This window comes from Bombus pyrosoma, linkage group LG16 (genome assembly GCF_014825855.1).
Source record: "Bombus pyrosoma isolate SC7728 linkage group LG16, ASM1482585v1, whole genome shotgun sequence".
NCBI lineage: Eukaryota > Metazoa > Arthropoda > Insecta > Hymenoptera > Apidae > Bombus > Bombus pyrosoma.
In genome coordinates, this window is record NC_057785.1 from 4,053,861 (window position 1) to 4,074,985 (window position 21,125).

General features: G+C 33.7%; 2 protein-coding genes and 1 long non-coding RNA gene across 9 annotated transcripts; 1 reads left to right on the forward strand and 2 right to left on the reverse strand.

Annotated features, from left to right (window-relative positions):
* Positions 1 to 7,782: 7,782 nt before the first annotated feature.
* Positions 7,783 to 17,677, forward strand: LOC122576709. Of its 7 annotated transcripts, none has more exons than XM_043747380.1 (4): positions 7,783 to 7,949; positions 14,459 to 14,676; positions 15,139 to 15,657; positions 16,087 to 17,677. In XM_043747380.1, exons 3-4 carry the CDS (start codon positions 15,192 to 15,194, stop codon positions 16,275 to 16,277), a joined length of 657 nt encoding a protein of 218 aa, XP_043603315.1. In that variant the 5' UTR covers positions 7,783 to 7,949; positions 14,459 to 14,676; positions 15,139 to 15,191; the 3' UTR covers positions 16,278 to 17,677. The 7 variants fall into 7 exon arrangements, with proteins under 7 accessions (XP_043603315.1, XP_043603317.1, XP_043603316.1 ...); XM_043747382.1 differs by having other exon boundaries at positions 14,583 to 14,676; XM_043747381.1 differs by lacking the exon at positions 14,459 to 14,676 and having other exon boundaries at positions 7,783 to 8,028.
* LOC122576713 lies at positions 8,040 to 13,224 on the reverse strand. Its single transcript, XR_006319870.1, has 3 exons — positions 11,144 to 13,224; positions 9,750 to 11,013; positions 8,040 to 9,352 (listed from the first exon to the last, which is right to left on the reverse strand). It is a non-coding gene; the product is annotated as an uncharacterized LOC122576713 (long non-coding RNA).
* Positions 17,678 to 17,684: 7 nt separating the features above from the next.
* On the reverse strand, positions 17,685 to 21,056 carry LOC122576708 (probable enoyl-CoA hydratase, mitochondrial). The gene is made up of 7 exons (XM_043747378.1): positions 20,735 to 21,056; positions 19,174 to 19,383; positions 18,884 to 19,008; positions 18,534 to 18,738; positions 18,110 to 18,229; positions 17,966 to 18,033; positions 17,685 to 17,895 (listed from the first exon to the last, which is right to left on the reverse strand). Exons 1-7 carry the CDS (start codon positions 20,829 to 20,831, stop codon positions 17,830 to 17,832), a joined length of 891 nt encoding a protein of 296 aa, XP_043603313.1. The 5' UTR covers positions 20,832 to 21,056; the 3' UTR covers positions 17,685 to 17,829.
* Between the last annotated feature and the right edge of the window lie 69 nt (positions 21,057 to 21,125).

The following is a 21,125-nucleotide window of genomic DNA, read 5'->3' on the forward strand; positions in this document are numbered from 1 at the left end:
AACGGGAATCTGGGCGAGCAAAGACCACTTATACGCTGCAGGTTGCATAACGGTTTCGCGCAGCATCCAGCGTATACAGTATCCAATGTCTGCAAAGAAAGAAAAAGGTGCGGACACGTGCGAGCGCTTGACTCCTCGAACCATTCGATCGATACACGATCTCCGCCGAACAATTGGGGGATCGAACTCGATGTAGCAGTTGGAGTAAACAACCTCCTAACCTCTTCTCACTGAAACAATACGTTCTGCCCTCTTCTAAATACTTTTTCACGTCCCATTTTAGCAATATGATGAACGTACACTTAATTGTATACAATTTACGGTGTAACTTCTTATTACATATTACTTCACAAATGCATGAAGATGTATCTTCCCCTAGGTATAGAATTCTAACCTCTCAGCTACTGATCATCTCTTATCATAATATACTTTTTGTCTACTACAAAGATTCGTTGGTGATATTTAATCAAGAAACAGATCAATGTCGTGACAGCAGAAGGTAAGAGGAAAATTAGTGAATGAATTTCTGGACAAACGAGAGGCGGGGTCGTTATGGCGAGTTCCACGAACCGAGATCTCGTTACTTGCTCGGTGGTCGAACGGTATCCCACAAAGGGGACGTCTTGTCGACGTGCCGCGGACTCCTTTGAGCTGTTTCCAGCACCGCACTGTCTGGACTTCTCTTGCCAAGGTCCGATTCATTCGACCGCAAACAACTTCCTTCATCAAGAAGTTTGTGCCTGACTTTTTCAACTTCATTCTTCTACCTCTTCACAAGAGTTGAATTATCGCGTCATTCACTTTCCAAACTATAAATTACTGTATTTCTCACCATTCTTTTCACATTCTCCACCTGTTGCACAATAATTTATTAACTGACAGTATTATAATCATTAGTGAACTATTAGATTATAGGATATGTAAATTTCTTTTTATAATTTTATAGCTATACCAATTATTATCATCCAATGAAATTTCTATGCTGTTCTACAAAAATTATATATAAAATTAAGAAAAGATATTTCGCATATTTTGTGGCATAAAAAGACATTATTTCTTAGAAACATTCCAACATTTGAAACAAAATCTTCCATAATTTTTCTTCCTTTCTGAAAAAAGGTTATGTTTATATATGGAAGACTATAGAAGAGTTCCTATAAATGGGGATTCTCAGATGTAGAGCCTAGCAGAGAAATTCCTCTCCTGGCATTAAACTTTCATTAAACGCAATTAAACTGACACAATAAATTACATAGAATTTAATTAATCTTCATAAGGATATAGAACTTTTACATCAATAATTACATCAATTATTTTTAATCTTAACCTAATTTTTGCAAATTTCCAAATCTATAAGAAGATTAGAAGAATATTTAAAATTTTGATTTACCATAAGAAAATCTAATCGAATCAGGATCTAATAATATAGATTCTAATCTCCAAATATAAGGCGGTATAAATGAAATTAATAAACTTTCGTGGATGGTTTTAAAAACGAGTTTTAAACGAGTGTCGAGTAAAGAAGAGCGTCCGGCACGGAAGGACGCCGGAGTCCAAGGAAAAAGGAGAAAAAAAGAGTATAAAGAACAAGCAGGATGACTCGCAATCCTGATGATACTTGTCTGTCCTTGAATCGGCCTGTAAGGTAACTTAACGATCTCCGTGGATTTTTGTCGGACGTCTTTCCAAAGGTACTGCCGTGTTTCAGAAGCTCTCTGATCTTCAATTAATCTCCAATTAACAATATTTCTTGTAGTTTTGTTTATTAAAAAAATTTGTGGCGCTGCTTTTCCTTAGTAGCTGAGGAAAAGATAGAAACATATAATTCTTGGAATTTATCGAAGAGTAATAATTCGATGAAACTAAGTATTTTGCAGAATCTATTATAAATTCTATTTTTATAATTATTATGAAAAATAATAAAAATAAAATTTACAATAATAACAGAATTTATAGTAAGTATAACAATTATTCTTATAATTATTTACAAATACAATTTTATATTTAAATTTCATTAACGAATAAATTTTTCATTAAGAAATAATTGGAAAGAAATTACTATAGATTCTATCTTTTTACTTTATGGAATTGTATCTGAATTGTTTTAAAAATAATTTTTTACTTTTAAACAAAGTAGTCTTCTTTCGTTAAATATACTAGTTTGTGTAAATATTACAGATTCGATCACCTCTTATTTTCTTATTGTTCTATAAGGCTAGTGACGTTAGAATGTTTAATTAATTAGTAAGCAGGTAGTGGATCGTTGCTTCGCCTCATCAGTATCGTATCTTTTAAGAGTGTGTATTGCAAATGCACATTTTTCTTCGCAGTATTGTTCTTTCCCGTCAAATCGAGGACGCCAGCATTAAATCGTCGGCTTTGGAAAAGAGCATGCATTGTGAATGGAGAGTTTCTCTCCGGGGTTTATTACGGCCCTCCTTATTTCATGAATAATGCGTTACTTTTGCTGTTAATGCAATTATTTGCAAATCCATTATTGGCTCTACATAAATAAAACAGAAAGGTATATAAATATTATTCAAATAATGTATAAATAGAGGAGCCCCAAATTTGTAACCATCTACATTTTTGTAGAAAGCATTAAAAAGAAAAAAGTGTTGTTATCGATTTTAATTTAATTAGGTCAATAATAATTCACTGAAAAACTAAAGTTTATATAACTAAAAATATGAGGCAAAAGTTCACGTATATTGTTTGAATCATATTTCTTGTAATTTAAATATTATATTATAGTAATCTTAATTTGATTGCATTTCTATCACAAAATTTAATGACAGTAATGCAACAAGGATAACAAAATAAAAAATATTCCAATTAAATAATTGTTGAAAGAAATCCGCGACAATATAATTCTTTGTTTCGTATTGAATAAGGGCCTAAATTAATTCCTTTCTGATATCTATTTATCTGTCTTACAACACTGTTTAGCAGAGTTTAACAAGTAATTATTGAAAAGGCACAGTGGAAAGTTCATACAACAAAAAATCAAGGAAAAATATTATAATAATGGAAACGCTCCCACACGTATTTTATAGTTATCTTCGTTGATGATCATGTCGCAATGATTGTTGCATCAGAAAAAACTTCATTGGTCGATGCTTGGATGGCAGAAACACGATTTTCCAACCTTATTTCCGACGTTTCTTGAGCAACATCGCGATGAGCAGGAAGTTGTCGCGAAACTACCTTCCGGAAGTAGTGACATCTTTGTTTTCCATTACTTCGTTACTCATTCTAACAAAATTGCAATCAAACATTCGACTAACTATGAATCCTAAATATAAAAATAATTTTTGCAACCATACAACTCTAACGAAATCATTACAAAATTATTACAACAACGTTCACGGCGACAGTAAAATTATTTAAAAAATATACTCACACTTGACATTAAGAAATTATTGTAACATTGCTTATTACTATGAAAATTATTAAAGATGTATATTCATATATCACTAATGAAAATGATTAGAAAATTATAAAATTATATAATTATAAAATTATTATAAAAATACCTGTGATTGGTAAAATCATTTTACGAAAAGTATATAAATTATAGACAATCAGTAATTAATAACCGATAGTTAATTATTATGTAGATTTATAAACTATAAAATCATATGTTAAAAACAAAACTATAAAAAAATTGTCAAGGAAAGAAAACGAAGGATAAAGAAAATGAAATATAGCGGAGAAAAACGTACGACTACGTGTAACGTGAAATTACAAAGTATAGAGGCGCCTTCTGTTGATATATCGTACTCTATTATTTCCAGGCACCGTTACCTTTTATTACACGGCAGATTTTCTTTTGTGGGTGGCTGCTTCCTCGATGGGACATTATAACGCCCGCGTGTTACCTCCAACTCTCCAATGTTATCTAACCTCCAAAAAGGAACGTGAGAACGTATTTACGTACATATATCAATGATAGAAATAATCGAAAAGTTGGGTTAGATGGTGCGAGCATCGATGGCAATTATACAAGACAGACAACCTGTGACACACGTAGGTTAAGAAGATAATCGATAAAGGCTGTACCGTTGTCACAAAACTGGTTTGCCAACCCTTCCGGGTTTTCATAGCTGTCCCTGCATGAACTTTGCTTTGGAAAGCTGATGTTTGGCTTTTCAGACTTGCAAAATCTTTCCCCATAGAGATTGGCGTATATGATACTTAAGAAGATCCATTTCTTTAAAGTTCAAGTTACGTAAATCAAGATTTGATTATTAATTTTGAATTAATATTACTATTAATTTATGGATGAAGAGATTTAGGAGGATCTACTTTCAAAGTTTAGGTTATATAAATTAAAATTTGTTTGCCCGTTGAGTTTGAATCTTCATTTATAAGCTTCAAAATCAATGCTGGAATATTATCGTATCGTTGATTTAAATTAAAATGAACTTGATGTTGGTACATTATTATCTGTGCCAAAAATCTGTAGGATGTGTTATGTGTTTGGATTCAATTAAGTTCGTCTAGACGCCTATGGTGATTCAACGTCGACGATGGACTCGAGAGAGGAAAAAGATGAAGAGGACCGGCTATTCTCTTATGTAATGGAGACTGAAGTTTCTGCTCGGTGTAGCGTGCACTGCACACAAATCGCCTCGCAACTTCCAAGCAAAACGAAAGAGCCATTGTTTCTCACGTGTTCGGCCGAGTTTTTCTCTTTCTAACCCTATTAGTGTTAAGTTTTCAACGAAAATATAAGCGACTCTGCAATTTTTTATTTAGAACTTATGTCAGAACTCAAAAGGCTAGTACACATGTCTGTGAATCCATTGCGAGGTTATGACCGCACCTGACGACCATCTTCCAGACCTCCACTATAGAGAGCTGGTATTAAAGTCAATGAGAACTGGTTCGTGAACAGAATATGATGTCACTTTCGTGTTGGTGACTGGCAGCGAGGGCACGGGAAAATAATAAACAGGAATATGCGAATAGAATAATGATTAAGATTAGATACGATTCCAGTAAGCAAGTAATTCTCTTTGTTCGTCGATCTCTTATTTTCCTTGGCCTTATTCTACGATATTTGCTGACGAAATTTACTCGTTTTGGGATAATGACGATCATTGTACTATCCTTGGAGCATCAGTTATTCTTCTTCCAATACTCAGTTTAATTTTTTCTACAATTTATATTTATGAAAATTCATAATTGGCAATTTAGATGTTTGAAAGATTAATAATTTTGAAACTCCCAATTGCTTGGTAATTAACAAATTAAAAACTTTGGGTGGTTAGTAATTTAGAAATTTAAGATTTTGATCCATTGATTGATACACTGGCTGCTGATAACGTTACATTGACGTCACGGCCTGGTCGCTCCCGAAGGCGGGTGATGCAGGTGACGCTGTGTAAGCATGACACGTGCAAATACTTTGAAAATTTGCAAATTAAAAAATTCCAGATCATAGTCCCAGATGGATTAGTAATACCAAAAATGTACTACGTAATATGGAATTCCTTTTCTAAGATAGTAATAAATCGATAAATATAAAAATATTCTATTATTACGTATTTTTTAAAGATCAGTCATTTTGACTGCTTTTGGTAGAAATAGCTTAACTATCTTTCTAACTAACTTCGTCTTAATTATCGGTAGCTCTAGTGTTAAAAACTAAATATATATAACTATTTTTTTTATAAATAACAGATCAGAGTAACTCCGAAGCATTTCACACTATAATTAGTAGCATTTTATTGAGTATAAAACAGCAACCCTCCTGTGGTCTAATGAATCAGCTTTTTCAAGGATTCATTCTCGAAGAACGTGGTAGAAAACAGGGAGAGCCACGATGTTGTAATCGGTTCTGACAAGTATAGTCGCGGATCCTCCTGTCAGTACGGGTTCGAGGGGAAAGGAGATGGTTCACCTTTCACCCTGGAGTAACTGTAGAACGAGGAAAGTCAGAGAATGGATTATGCTTGGCGGAGGTGAACAGCTGGGACTCGATATAACCCGCCACGATTACGTTTCTGTTGCCGCCTTTACCATGGAGTATTAATTTTCATTCATCGATGTTCAAAAGTAAACGCTTCGTCCTTGTTAACCGATGCGTTAACTTCGATATAAATATTTAAATAATATTTTTTTTAACGAAATTTGAAATATTAATTCTGGAATTAATATCCACGCTTTCGTTTAGAAACTTTAAGATTTTTCATTGTTCGCACTTTCAAATTCTTTAATTTCTAAATTATCAGGTGTTCAAGTTTTCAAAATTTCAATCCTTCTAATTTTCGTATTTTCAAATCTCTAAGTTACCAATCATTGAAATTATCAAATTATCACAATTTCGAAGTTTCAAATCTTTAAATCTTCACACATTTTAGATTAGAAAGTGTCGCATTTTCGTGTTCCAAAATCGCCAAATTTGACCGATCTTCCAAAACTTTCTGTGGTCGAGTGATTATCGAAACTTTAGAATTTAGGTAATAATTGTTATATTGCTTTCTTCGAGTGAAAAGTCGAGTTTCTACTGGTTGATTATATCAGCGAGACGGATCGCAGTGAACTGGTAGAAGCCACATGCTCTTCCGTGCTGAATCAGGATCGAGCCGGTGCATATTTGAAAAACAAACGAAAGCGCATTTACGTAAGCGCTGACTCCTTTTCGTCTTCCTCGACCGTTCCTCGTTCAACGAACTATGATAGCAAACTTTGAGCGGTTTCTGGTGTTGTTGACACGCGAAGTTCATTCACTTTTCCGTTCGCGTCCTTTGTTCATCCTTTGAATTCCTTTGGTATGTTCCTATATTTGTACTTCTTTCAAATCTAAAGTAAACATCCATAAAATTATTAATTTTGAATTTTTATGAAATATATTAACAAAACTTTTAGGATTTTCTAATTATTAAATTTTTATTGTTATTCAAGAAATTCTTACTAACGTATCCTTACCAGTATCTTTATTTTTATTAATTCATTGATATTCATTACTTATAGTTACTGTTAATTACTTATAGTTACTATTTATTTTCTGGGAAGCTTCTTTGATAACAAACTCTTTTCTAAAATCTTCCTTTGTTCTTGTAGCCAACCTACCACACAGTGAGCTTCAAACTATACTTTAGCATCATAAATTTTAATTAACGACTCTCCATCAATCCATTTAATTTTTCATCCTATGCAGATATCTGGGAACTCTAAATTTTACTATCTCATTCAACCATTCTGAAAAAGAAGACATAGAGCGATTATATATACAGTTACCTAAAGAATCCAACTATTAAGAAGTATACTATATTTTACTTTCAAACTACTGGACCATCACTCTTATTTTTCATAAAATATCCTGATATACACTCTCCATAATTTTAGATGTACTATACTAAATAGCAAATGTGTTCAGTTTACTTTTACAATCAATATTTCTTCCAACTTCTTTGTACACCTACATATATGAACCTTAGCCAAGAATCTTCTAATTATTCCAATTATCTTCTTCGCAATAGTAATCTCATGCAAACAACATTCTTCAGACTGTCATTTACCCTCTAAATCCGGATAACCACGTTAACTTTTAGTTCCTGGATAAACCTAAGGAAAATCCGTCTCTGTATCAATAGAGAACCACTCTGTCCAGCCAGGGAACGGTATTATCCACATAAGAACAATTCGATCGTGATTCAGAGTTGGAGAGCGTGGGTGTGCTACGAATAATCGGCTCGAGAAGGGACAGAGGGCCGGCTGGATCTCAAAGTGAAAGTCCTGGATCGACGTTTAGTCGTGCCGTGGCCACAGACTTGCACGGATATTCTACAACGCGTTCAAACGTTATTTTCCTCTCAGTTCATTCGCTTCTTCACAGTTTCTTCTTCAACATATTTATGTGAAAATGAATAAACAGTGGTGTACATGTGACCATTTTGGATTAAGGATCTACCAGTGATCTATGGAACTGAACTGTCAAGGTTTGATTGCGACCTTAAAAGGCAAACACAATTCTGAGTCGAGATTCATGAGTGGTTCGATGCTTGAGGATCCTTTTTCGTTAGTTCTTGAATTATTGCTGTTATTGTTATGGTTTGATTGTAAGGTTGGAAGCTGAATGCTATTCCGAGTTGAGATTTGTGGCTTGTTTTGATTCTTTAAAATATCTTGACAATTAATTTAACTAATTTAGAGTTTCGTTGTTCAAGCTGATCAGAATTTAGTACATTTAGCTATCTCATTTTAAAGCTTGAATTGCAATAGGTCAAATAATTGAAAAGATGTCTCTTCTTGTGAGTCTGTGTTTACAACATTGACAAGTCGAAGACGTCTCAGTGCAAGAATTCTATGAACAGAGTGCAGTAGTTATCTGTGCCGTATTAAGAGTCGATCAACAACTTCTTCGAAAGGAAGTCCAAGATTGAATGGATCTAGCAGTGTTATGAAACCACAGAGACCTCAGAATCCCATGTTCGAATGATAATTATTCTACTACTAATTGCTCTATTACTATCCCGAGACAAGTACCATTTAAACCAATCATTAATTAATCACTTGGGTTTTTCCAACATACGCTATCTGTTCAGCATCCATAATTCCACTTTACTAATCTTCTAACCTGTTTCAAACTGCTTATGCTTGTTTTTTCCTTAATTATTCTCATCTTATACGTTAAAAACATATTCCATTTAGCAATTAAAATTACATGTGTGTCCTTCTATAATCCATTAAATTTCTATTAACACTAAGTGCGATCTTCTACTTAATGTAACATCATAAAAAAATTAATAAAGTAGGCTGAAGTCAGGTTTGCGTGATCAGTGGGGCGTTAATCGGATGAAGGCTCGTTAAAATCCGTATCGTGATCGATCAGCCGACTGGGAGAGGAACGATCACTTTCCGTATTATTACTTGGCTGTGTGAAAGGCATAACCTCGGTGCTCGTGCGCGCAATAACGGAAATATTAATGTACGGGCCTTGTTCGAACTTTCGACCAGGCTCTCTGTAACGAGCCACGAATCGATCGTGTGCTATTGCCTGTTCCTCCTGTCCTGTCCGTTTCGATCCACCATGCGTGAAGGCTCAACCAAGGCTTACGGTACATTGTGGCGTTATTTCGTACGCTAATAGCCAGTCTCTGCCTTTCCACTTGGTCCTCTTACTTCAGAATAAAGAACTTCCATCGGTTCCCTGAAAATAGATCCAAGTTACTTTCGATCATCATCAATAAACTGCAAGACAACTAAAAAGAGTAAAACTTAGACAGAGAATTGTTTCACCTTTTCTACACCAATTTTGCACATTATTTGTATCCTTTGCGCTTTTACACTTTTAAATGTCATATGAGTGTGTAAAAGTCTTTAATGTAATCATTAGTTAGGCCTGAAACGTAACTGATATTACGACTTCATTCAATTTTATCTTATGAGACATGTTTCCCATATTTGTTCACTGTGGTAGTTCGTAAAATGTATTGGGTCAGATTCTACTTGGCTTTTATGAAGATACAATTTTGAAGGAATTTCTGTGATCACGTAAGAAACTCGGCGAGGAAAGTTCTTTGTATAAGGTCCACTATAAAAATTCTGCTCGTGTATATATTACTTAACATGGTCATGTGTACGTACAACCACGCATGAAATAAATTTTTAGAGGGAAAGAAGAGTAATGATACACAAAAAGTTAAGCAAGCATGACTGGAAAAAAATATTGAAAACGTGCCAAATAGCGGCTGGCCTGGAAATCATACAGCGCATGATGAGGCAAGCTTATTACTCACAAAAATATGGAAAAGAAGGAAAAAAATTCCAAAAGTACAGGTGGCAACAACTATCCGTGAAACATTATCTTCATCAGAAATATCATTACGATGCAATTATTATCCCGTTCATGTAATAGTGTCAGACTTCTTTACCAACCACTTTAATTATCGCCGTTAACAAGTTTTACGAGTTTTCTTCCCTTGATACCGTTCCATAGCTCACTCCGAATTTTAATGAAAATTGCAAATTATGATTATCAGATCATGTCTGATTGTTATCATAATTATTCCGCAACTATTGCATAACCATTTAATTGAATTTTTTTTACTATTTTTTATTATTATACTATGGATGTTTACGTGTTATATCCATAGTTCATAGATGATCAAGAGCTTAGGTTAATTTCAAAGTTTGCATTATTTTGATAGCATTAATTAATGACGTATTAAATTTGAAAAATCCAATGCTCGACATATAAAACGAATTGCAACAGAGCTTGCCTGTAAAAAGGAATCAAAATGTGTTTTATCATGTTCTTCTCCCCTAAAAAAATTTCCAAAAATTTGGAAAACAATTCTCGCTACAAACAATTCCTTATGGAGATTTTTAGTGTCAAAGTACTCCATTGCAATCGTACAAAGATTAAATTGGTACATAGCATGTTGAAGACTTAAAAAAATAGGTTTATCTTCTGCAGTTTTCATAGCACTTGCAATAATATTTAGTGAATAAATAATTGCTCTGTGGATTCTATTTTTTGAATCATATTCATAATAACACAAATTTGCATAAACATCCGTCTATTATCTAACTGTACCATTTCCATACAAATAATGAATCTCGCCCAATTATTCCACGCTATTCAACCATCGTATTCAGCTACAATGTCGTTGAACCAAGCAGCGCCATAGTTTTTCACGACAGCCACGTTTTTCGCATGGATTTTTCGAGATCTCTTGGTAATACATAATTAAAGGGCAGAAGAGCACGGAGTGTTGTTGACGACAAAATTACCAAGGATCCAAAGCTCGTTCGAACGAAAGATTTTTTACTGTGATTACCACACCAGGCCGGTAGAGTCATCCATTAAATCAGTGGTGCGCAACTTGTATCGTGCCCGACGATAATTTACGAGCGTGCTTATTAATCTTGTAACAGCGATCGAACCGGAATCAACGCTTATTTTGTAACAGAATTCACTGAACACAACTGCAGCAATATATTTCCCATATATGGGGTGTCTCAGGTTTTTACTCAAAATAAAGATGGTATATTTTATAACTGAAAAGTTATTATCATTATTGGTAGTCATTGTTGTATATGAATAGGTTAATATATGATTTATAAAAAAATTATAACAAAAATAGAAATGACAACAGATTGTTCTTACTTTAAATCTAATAATACCAACCTAATCATTAGATATTAGACCATTAGATTTGTATTTGGAAGGCAGGGCCTAGTGCAAAAAATTCGTAATGCACTGAATACTCAATCTTTGCATTTGATCCATAAAAACTCGCGCAAGTAATCTACTAGGAAGAAATGTTCTTTGTCCATAGTGCGATGTTTCATAACAGTTATTTAATGTACACGTCAGAAGATTCGACTGGTTTACGCAACAGTAAATGCTTTTCCCTTCTCCGTTTCTAAAAAAAAAGAAGAAATTTGAAAATGAAATTTTTGCACTGAATTATTAGATAACAACCAGATTACGCTACACAGACCATAAATATTATTGAAAGATTTATGTGTACTATATGAAAAGCTAGCTCAGCTGTGACCTTGAAATCTTTTCTGGAGAAAAGAGTAGAAATTGAAAAGAATTTGAAGAAGTTTTATGCCTCACATATATAGCAATATTTTTCTCTGTAATGTGGACTATTTGCCATAGAATTCTTTTTCCAGTTCTATGCTATATAGATGTTTGCTATACTATATAACTATCTTCCTTGTTACCAAAAAGATAATAATTTCAGTTATATAATATATCTTTTATAGCTGATAATAGTCTTTAACGAAATCCTTGAAAAGATATTTCTCCAAATTATCATAAATTTATTCATTCTAAAGTGCAATTCCCCAAAATAGGTTATGTAATACATATAAAAGAACAAGTTTTTGATGAAATGAGCAACACCTGGATATTCTTCTACCAGAATTTCTGTATCTGAAACTTGTTTTGTCCCGTATCAAGGGAGTTTGCGCACCGCTGAGCCCGGTCGACCGATATCAAACGTCGATAGACTGGTAATATGGCGTTTGTATCGGGAACGAGGCACAAGCGGGTGAAAGAGGAAACGAGAGGAGCGGTTTACCTGGACGAAACTCGCTGCCTGGCAACCAGCTCGCCACCGGGCGACTGAGATATGTATATTGTTGATCCGTTGCAAAAGCTATGGAAATCGCTCTTCCTAACCTGAGCCTAGGCTACACCTTCGTTATAGAAGCTTTTAATCAAGCTTTTCAATTTATTTCCTAGCCCAAAGTGCTTTCACGTCATGATACCTTACTGTAACAGCTTTTGATATACTATTTGCTCTTTCATACTTTGTATTCAATTTGGTATCCTCAGTGGAGTCTGTAGATTAGTTTCCATAAGTCTAAAAGTGCTGGAACAAATTTAGATACATTATTTTCTTTTCTATTTTACTCTTTATTTAGCATGGTATGCTCAGTGGAATCTGTAATTTAATTTCAAAAGTAGAACTGCTGACAGATTTTTGGTACACTACTTCTTTTATTTTTTACTTAATGTGGTATATTAGTATACAAAAATCCAGAATTACTAAAACAGCTTTTGATATATTACTTTTTTTATTTCCTACTTTACTTGCTATTGTCAGTGAAGTCCAAAAATCTAGAAACGATGCAACAGATTTTACACTATTTAACAAGAATTCTTGTTTTGCTTAACTCAGTAAAGTCCATAAATTACTCTCCAGAAAATGAAAAATTTCATTTATTCCTCTTCATTTTGATAGTTATGTGTCTTTCATGCATTTAGATGCTAAAAAAAGAAAACATGGTTTAATTTCTAATGTTTTATCACTTTGATAATAAAAAATTAACCGTGATTCATTTTCGTTATAATGTTAAATGGCTAGCTGCAGTCATTGTTCGACACCGAGTGTCTTGCCTCGGATAAATATCATCCTACGTAATGGGGAGCGTGTTAATGTTGATTGCGGGCCGCATAACAGTTCACGACTCTCGGACCGGTATCCTGGAGAACCACGTGCGTGCACACAGCATGCATACTTAAAGCCTATGCGAATAACTCTTTCGTAATCGCTCGATTCGTATTCTTAAATCACTCGTTGTTCGAAATCAACGTTCTATACTCCAACAAAAACAATGCAAATATTATTAATATTGAAATTAAATTAACCTGTTCAAATAGTTTTTTTAGGAATAGCAACGATTCCATACTTCGAATATAGGTTAGGATTACTTCCCTATCTAAATTCATTTAGATCCCATTATGTACTGTTCTAGTCTCTCAAATAATTCGAAAAAATTCTGGGATACTCACTGAAGTCTCCACTGCAATATTTTAATTCAAAGAGTTAAGTATTTTTTTTAAATCAATGAATATCTTCTTCAAAATTTAAATAAAAATAAGAAAATGCAGGACAGATTGCAGATTTAAAAATTTACTTATAATTCACTGTATTTACATAAATTAATGTTGGGGATTTCCTAATTGTCTGGTGCATTAACGTTGCATCAAACTGCAGAACCAGAACAAAGGATCCTATCTATCCACACGACCGCTGTACCATGACAAGATTCTAAAACGCGTATATACATACACAAACATCGTACTAGAAACATCAGACATTTGAATGCAAAGGGATCGGGTAAAACAAAGCACGCGAAACCAGATTACGGTTCTAGCGGAGCGAAGATCTAGGAACAGAAGTGGACTAAGCAGCCGTTATTGGAGCATTAATAAAAAGCTAGCCGGTTATTGTTCGTCAATAAAAGACGGGCGGGCTATTACGCGATTCAGCGTGGGCCGATTTCAGAATCGATAACGCGAAATCTCGCCCACGTTTCCCTTGGCGCACTTTCCATCTGCGCCGTGAGAAACCGCTTTATTTATACCTAGTAAGTTCTTTTTCTATCACGACCCACGAAGTGTGCACGCGTTTACGGTTGCATTCTAATATGCAAGCGTGGGTGTTTCACTGCGTTCAACTACATTTGCCATTTGTGCATTCTGTCGGTGGCTCTAGAGGCGAATTCAGTGTAGAGATACTATTAATTCGTTTATTTTGTTACTTAATCAAAATTTATTGCTTATTTATGACTAATTTAATGTAAGGGGGAAAAGTTTGATAATCTACTCTAAGAACGTAAATTTGGGGAATTTTCATCATAGTTAGAAAATAAAGAGTTGGATTTACTCACTTTTTACTTTTCTGTTTTCGATCTTTCCTTTTTAGATTTTTCTATTCTGAATATTCCCATTTCGGATTTTGCCAATTTTGGATCTTTCCCTTCCTCAGCTTTTATATTCTAAATACTTCTTATTTTGGATTTTTTTGCTTTGGTTATTCTCATTCTGCGGAAGTTCAATAAAATTCAATTACCATAGCCATTTACAGCTGCAAAGGGAAAAAGATGGACAAAAAGTAACATATATAGGCGAACATTATAGTCTAACGGGTATTTGCTGATCGTCGGTAAATCAGTTTTTCCCTTTTCATCTCTCGAACAGTTGTCGAGAATCCGGTTGGGCTACTCGGATTTCTTCACCGGCGATTTAAAGTCCGTGTATCCGTCCACTATGAAAAAGGAAATGTGTGCATGGTGAATGCATTATATACGATCTGTATTTACAGTAACGGGAATATGTCGTGCGTTAAAGCTCCTTCAAAGCAGCAGCTTCCTTGATAAACCGTGCAATTTAACGGCGCCTGGAAAACCGCTTGCGCCGTACGTTTAATTATTATCGGTGACAGATTACGATACTACGATTGGCCATTTTACGTATAATTTTAGTTTTAGACACTGGTTATATTCTATTTCGTTTTCAAACCAAGCCGCATAAATGACCAATGTAGTAATGATCATTTCATACAAATATGCAGCTTTCTAATTACTATACCGTAGTGTATTTTCAACATTTGAGCAGAAGATTTTTAAATACAAGAATATAAACAATTTCCTTATTTGGAGAAAAATATTTGTGAATTTTTAGTATGGGAGTTGAATACTTCTTGTAAGAAATAATTATATACATTGAAAAATTCGTATTAGGTGTCATTACTGCTTAACTTAAATATTTGGTCATTTATTCACCGTTCTGTATAGCGTTATCTCTTAGCTATTACAGCTATTACACAAAGCTATAAGCTAGTGGCAAATGTATTTTAAATATCAAAAATCTTTTTTCAGATTAATAATTAAACAACTGTTGAATCATTCCCAAACTATAAGCAACAAAAATAATGGCAAGGCAGCAAACAGCCGACAGGAACATTCCCCATCTCCGAGACATCTTTGGATTCGGTAATAAATGGGAGAACACGCGTCTCCAAGCTGAAGAGAAGGCACCAGGACACGACAGTGCCGTATCTGTCGGTTCAACTTCTGGTGAAGAAGAGAGTCCTAAAAACAGTAAGAAGAAGAAGTCACGTCGTCGTGATAACAGCAAGACTTTAACGGAAAGCGACGTAAAACACCTGGAGAGACACCTATCCATGAAAAAAACCATCCGCAAGAAAATCATGCGCGACCTGCAACAAGCATTCGTCGAGGATCCGAACGAGTTCCGGGTAGACGATATACCGCCAGAACAACTCAAGGCGGAAATCAATATTCAGAGCTTGAGTTTTGGGACACCATCGCAGAAACAGGGACGCACACGTGGCAATGCGGAGAACACGTTCCTAGACATGCTCCGTGCTGGAGGTGGTAGGATTTTTTTAAAACCATTCATTTTCCAGGATCAGCCTAAAAAATACATAAATATGTTAATTGAGATGTTTTGATGAAAGTTTGCCAATTGGACTGAAGTTTTATTATTTGTAAGCACATACAATTCTAGACATATGTATTTTTAAGGTTATCATTAAGGGTATCTAATACCATCAAATTTATAATTCTGCAAATTGTATTAAATTTAATATTGTTGAATTATTATTCAGTAATTCGGTGTTAATATTTATCAAGTGTGTTCATTTATTAGTTGACTAGCTGATAGCGTACTACTTGACTGATTGAGAGCCTACTATTGATGTGTGTATTAATTCTTAGAGTTAAATTTCAAGGAGATTATTTATTGAAAAATAAGTCCTTGAAAAATAGAAAAGAATAATGAATGGTAATTCATTTGTACTCCAGGTCTGGAAAAGAACTCTGGTGATGGAGACAGAGATTCTGGACACGGTGGCTCCCCCACTAGAGAAACTCCCAATGCACAAGACACGGATGATGAATCTAGTTACCCCTATGATACACCAGTTGCAACACCATCAAAGAAAAGCGGCAACTTTTGGAGACGTTTCACTATGAAGAGCCGTAACAAGCGGTAAATCCCCCGAACGAACGTTGAATCGATCACTACCAACTTAATTTCCGTTTCTGTAACTATACCAACTTAGTTATTCGAGCAGAGCTTGCAACTGTGATATATATATGAGAGAGGAAACCGAGTTGTCTCGTGTGAGCACATTTCCCCAATTTTTTTTTAGTGGATCTCGAGAAATTTCCGAAGCCCCTTTGCATAAGTGAGCCAATATTATTAGTCAAATTTTATACATCAAGGTATTAATATTAATAAATTCTCTTGCATAACTATGATACTAAATTTTACAAATTACAAGTCAATCAAAATCGTAGAATTATAATTTAAAAATTAAATAAACTATAATAATAATATTGGTTGACAAATCATTATGGGAAAAGACGCAGGTCTGACTGCAAGAACACAGGACCAACAATTTAAAAAAAATCTAAAAAAATCTCTCATAATCAAAAATCACCATCTCACATATCAGAACAATATTTTTGGAGTTCCTTTTGAGAACGCTTTTTGGCTGAAGGTTTTTGCGAACAATCTTTGTAAATAACGATTTAAAATGTTACGAATGATGACTGAAAGTTCTCTGAGATCCTACTGACTCCATAACGTTACACGGAACCCCCTTTGGTGTGTACTTAAAATAATAATTAATTAATTAAGGAATGCAGCGAGGATATCTAGAGCGTAAGGGTAGCTAGTTTGAATTATTTTTTTTTTTATATATATATATAATTTCTAAGATAAGGACGAGGAAAACCAGATGGAAATAACAAGTATGCACAGCTCTTTCATCATACCTGTACATTGTTAGTGTTAGCTAGTCAAGCAGGTTTTGCAAGAGGATCGACATACGAAGTATTCTAAAATAATTCGTCCTAATTTGATACTGCTATTTTTTGTGCAAATTTGATACATTTATTATATTTATCACACACGAAAACGTTTAGGACTAATATACATATATTTTAATATGAAAATAAAATTACGTTTGGAAGAGAAAAAAATGTTCAAATGAAAACGAAAAATTTAGAATTATCTTTTTGGACTGAAAAAAAGCACAATGAAAAGGGGAGCATCTTTTTATATCGTAAAATATAATCTTCGATTCTCCGAGAAAATCTGAAAACAGAAATATAAATATTCCCAATTAATAAGCGAGATATATACATTATTATGCAGTTCGATATTTATTGTATAACGATATTGATGTGAAATTCCATTGTTCCTATCGTTCTTGGATACCTTTTACGACGTCGATGGCATTTCTGTGCTTTTACAAGAGCATTAGAATTGCTATTAATAAGAAACATTTACCTGGTATGAACTGTTACTTGTAAATGTATTATACTCAAGGATTATGATATTAGATGTAAATGTAGCTATTAAATAAAAGTTCTTTATGAACGTTAAGTCTTGGTCTTTGTTTTCCTTTAAAATAAACAATTGTGTTTATTAAAAAAACATCCTTTTTGATAACAAGTGTAAAAAATATATAAGATGTATAAAAATAAGTATCTAGTTATACATATATATCTTATAATGCAGTAAACAGTAAATGCTTTCTACTGGTTGGTGAAGTTGGGTGGTCTCTTCTCAACGAATGCACTCATTCCTTCCTTCCTGTCACTCTGAAATTTTAATTATACACCATTCAATTTTTGTTTTTTAAATTACTATATTTGAGAAAGAAATACTTACTGTTGCAAATGTTCCATGGAACATTCTCTTTTCAAAGTGGAGCCCTTCCCTCAAGGTAGTTTCATATGCTAGAAAAACAGAAAAGAAATGAATATTTGAATAAATGAATAAGAACAATGATCGTTACATAATTTCAATGATTACCAGTATTAACAGACTCCTTCGCCATGGAGACGATTAATTGAGAGTGAGAGGCAATTATCTCACCCAATTTGATTGCCTCAGCAACAAGTTTTTCTGCTGGGAAGATCTTGCTAACCAAACCTGCAACAAAACACGTTTAAATATATACATATAATGATATTCGTATATTATTGGCACAATTGGCAGGAAATTATTCTATATGCGAAAATAAGTTGAAAATGAAGAATAAAACTTTGTCGCCCAAGGTCACGTTTTGAAGAAAATCGAATTTGGATGTCTTTCTCGAAAACGAAATCTCCAGCGTAATTATATTATTCTTGCTTTTCGTCTTATTTTAAGCCATAGAATTTCTCTGACTCTAATTGTATTATGAGTTACAAACCACTTCGTCTACAACTTACTTTTCAATTTCTAATAAACCTACCGCATTTCTCTGCCTCCTCAGCAGTGATCTGACCTCCTGTTAGTACCATTTCCATCGCTTTGCTCTTACCAATTACCCTAGTCAATCTTTGAGTACCACCTGCACCTGGTATGGTACCAATGATGATTTCTGGTTGGCCGAACTTTGCCTTGTCTCCGGCATAGATGATATCGCACATCATTGCCAATTCACAGCCTCCGCCTAACTGTGTATAAAAATATACTGTTTAATAACTAAGATATAAGCAAATATTTGTTTTATTTGCTAAATATTATACAGTGATTTGGATATTTGGTATATTTCTGAAAATTACCAAGTTGCTATTTTTTTTGTAAATTATATTAACTTACAGCATATCCATTTACGGCGGCAATCACTGGTTTCGAAATTCTCGTGACTGCATCCCAGCTTGCAAGGAAGTTCCCTCTAATAGTCTGCGAATAAGTATTATTCTGCATTTCTTTGATGTCAGCTCCTAAACAAAAAAGTTCACAATCTAATTCTAATTGAATAATTTATTAATAATTTACTAATGAATATTAATTATGGAGTAAATTATAAATAATTCATAATATAATAATTCTAATTTATTAATCTAATTAGTTAATTATAATTTCAATTACGACAAAATGTGTTTTACCGGCTGCAAATGCTCTTTCGCTGCCAGTAAGAACTATAGCCCCGATGCTGTCGTTCGTATCCAATTTATTTACAGCATTATTTAATTCAGTCATCAATTTATCGCAAAGAGCGTTTAAGGCTTTTGGCCTGTTTAACGTGACCAGACCAACGTTCTTCTTTTCGCCAGCAATTTCTACCTTGATGAATTCATAATTCTGTTGAGCCTGATCTACAATAAAAGAATTTTTTAATAATAATTCCAGATTTGTATATCGCTTGACTTGATTTCACACATTTGAAGAAATAAATCTTTTGGCGCGAAAAATTAGTGGTTTTATTTGGAATTTAGTATTTCCCAAGGTTATAGATTTTAAGTAGCTGTTTATTTACCGTTTAATTTAATTGCAACAGAATCTGAATCGTAATAAGATACGAATTACGCTTTCGCACAAGAAAAAGCAAGTTAAAATTATCGATTAAATATCGGTTTTTAAAAATTAAATCGGTAATTACATTAAATTACAAGTGAAAGTGTATGTGGAAATAATAATATATGCATGCATAAAAACGAATATATTTTCTGTTGTAAATGTGCATGTGGCATAATAACTTATTATTTCTTTGTACACGTGTCTGTTTTTTCGGGTGCAGAAGATTAAGGTGGGGCGACATCATCGACGCTTTTTTTTAAAATCATCCTTTTCTTTTATATCATGAACTTGATAGGAAGTCTGTTGAAGTCATTGCGCAATCAGCTCTCTCAATCAAATAAAATGTGAAAATAAGGAAATCTCTCATGTGCACTACTATATATATGTATAATATATATAATGTATGTATACTATATATCTATAATATACATACCATTTTAGTCAAGGGAACAATATATAATAATATAATAAATCTCGCTTAACTTAAATCTATACAAATTATAAACAAAAGATAAGAGTTAGGTGTGAATTAGACGTTATTTCATCCAGCCACCGAGAGGCGGCTGACAATCAATACTAGCGCACACACTATCACAGACGCACAATTATGTACAGAATTCAGTGGTACTGAGGGTTTTTTGCAAATATCTCGGAAACTAAGATTAAGCGATGGTTATGTGTATGGGAAAGTCGTTCAAAACCATATCCTCAACAGCATAGTAAAAGATCATCAGAATCTAAGATGACAGAGGTTTTTTAGGTAATTACCGAAGTTGAAAAAAGAGTGTTGCCCCAAAACGAAGTTTAACCATAATAATAGTTACCAAAAAAGCAATATTTACACTATAGAAATGATATAATATTAAGATAAAAGGAAAAAGTATCATTGAATTCTTTACTATAACCTTTAACCTATAACTGACTATGCTCCATTGCTTATATAACTGAGCAGATCGACACATGAAAAATTTTGAATTACAGTACTTTATAAACAAAAAAGAAATTTTAAAAAACGGACCCTAAGATTTTGTAACAATCCTAGAGATCTGTGTAATTGCGTACTACAATTTATACCAAGTAACGTTCTAAAAGCAATTTACATATTCTATCCTTCCTTCCCGGCAATACAACTAGCAACATAGTACTTACAACAATAGTATTTCACGTTCTTCGCAAAATATTGTGGTTTTTGACCAATCTGCAATCCTTTGTTAAACAGAATTTGTCCAACGCGTATAGTAGCCATGATGCTTGTTAGTAGGAACACTATTATTTGAGAATAAAAATAATGAGCTTAGGACGAAATGATAAGACTAACTTGTCACGTACACTGTGCGTACGGGATAAACAAGATCCCGTGATCCACGTGGCTACTGGCACCAGTGGTGTATCTAAAGGTCACTAAACCCTATTACTTTCACTAAAAAAACCAGTACATATAAATAATTTCCTCCGATGCTATTTTCACATAGAAATATTACAAAATACATGTTTCATGTCATATATATGAGTTATATGGCGAAATGCAACTATGAATTGC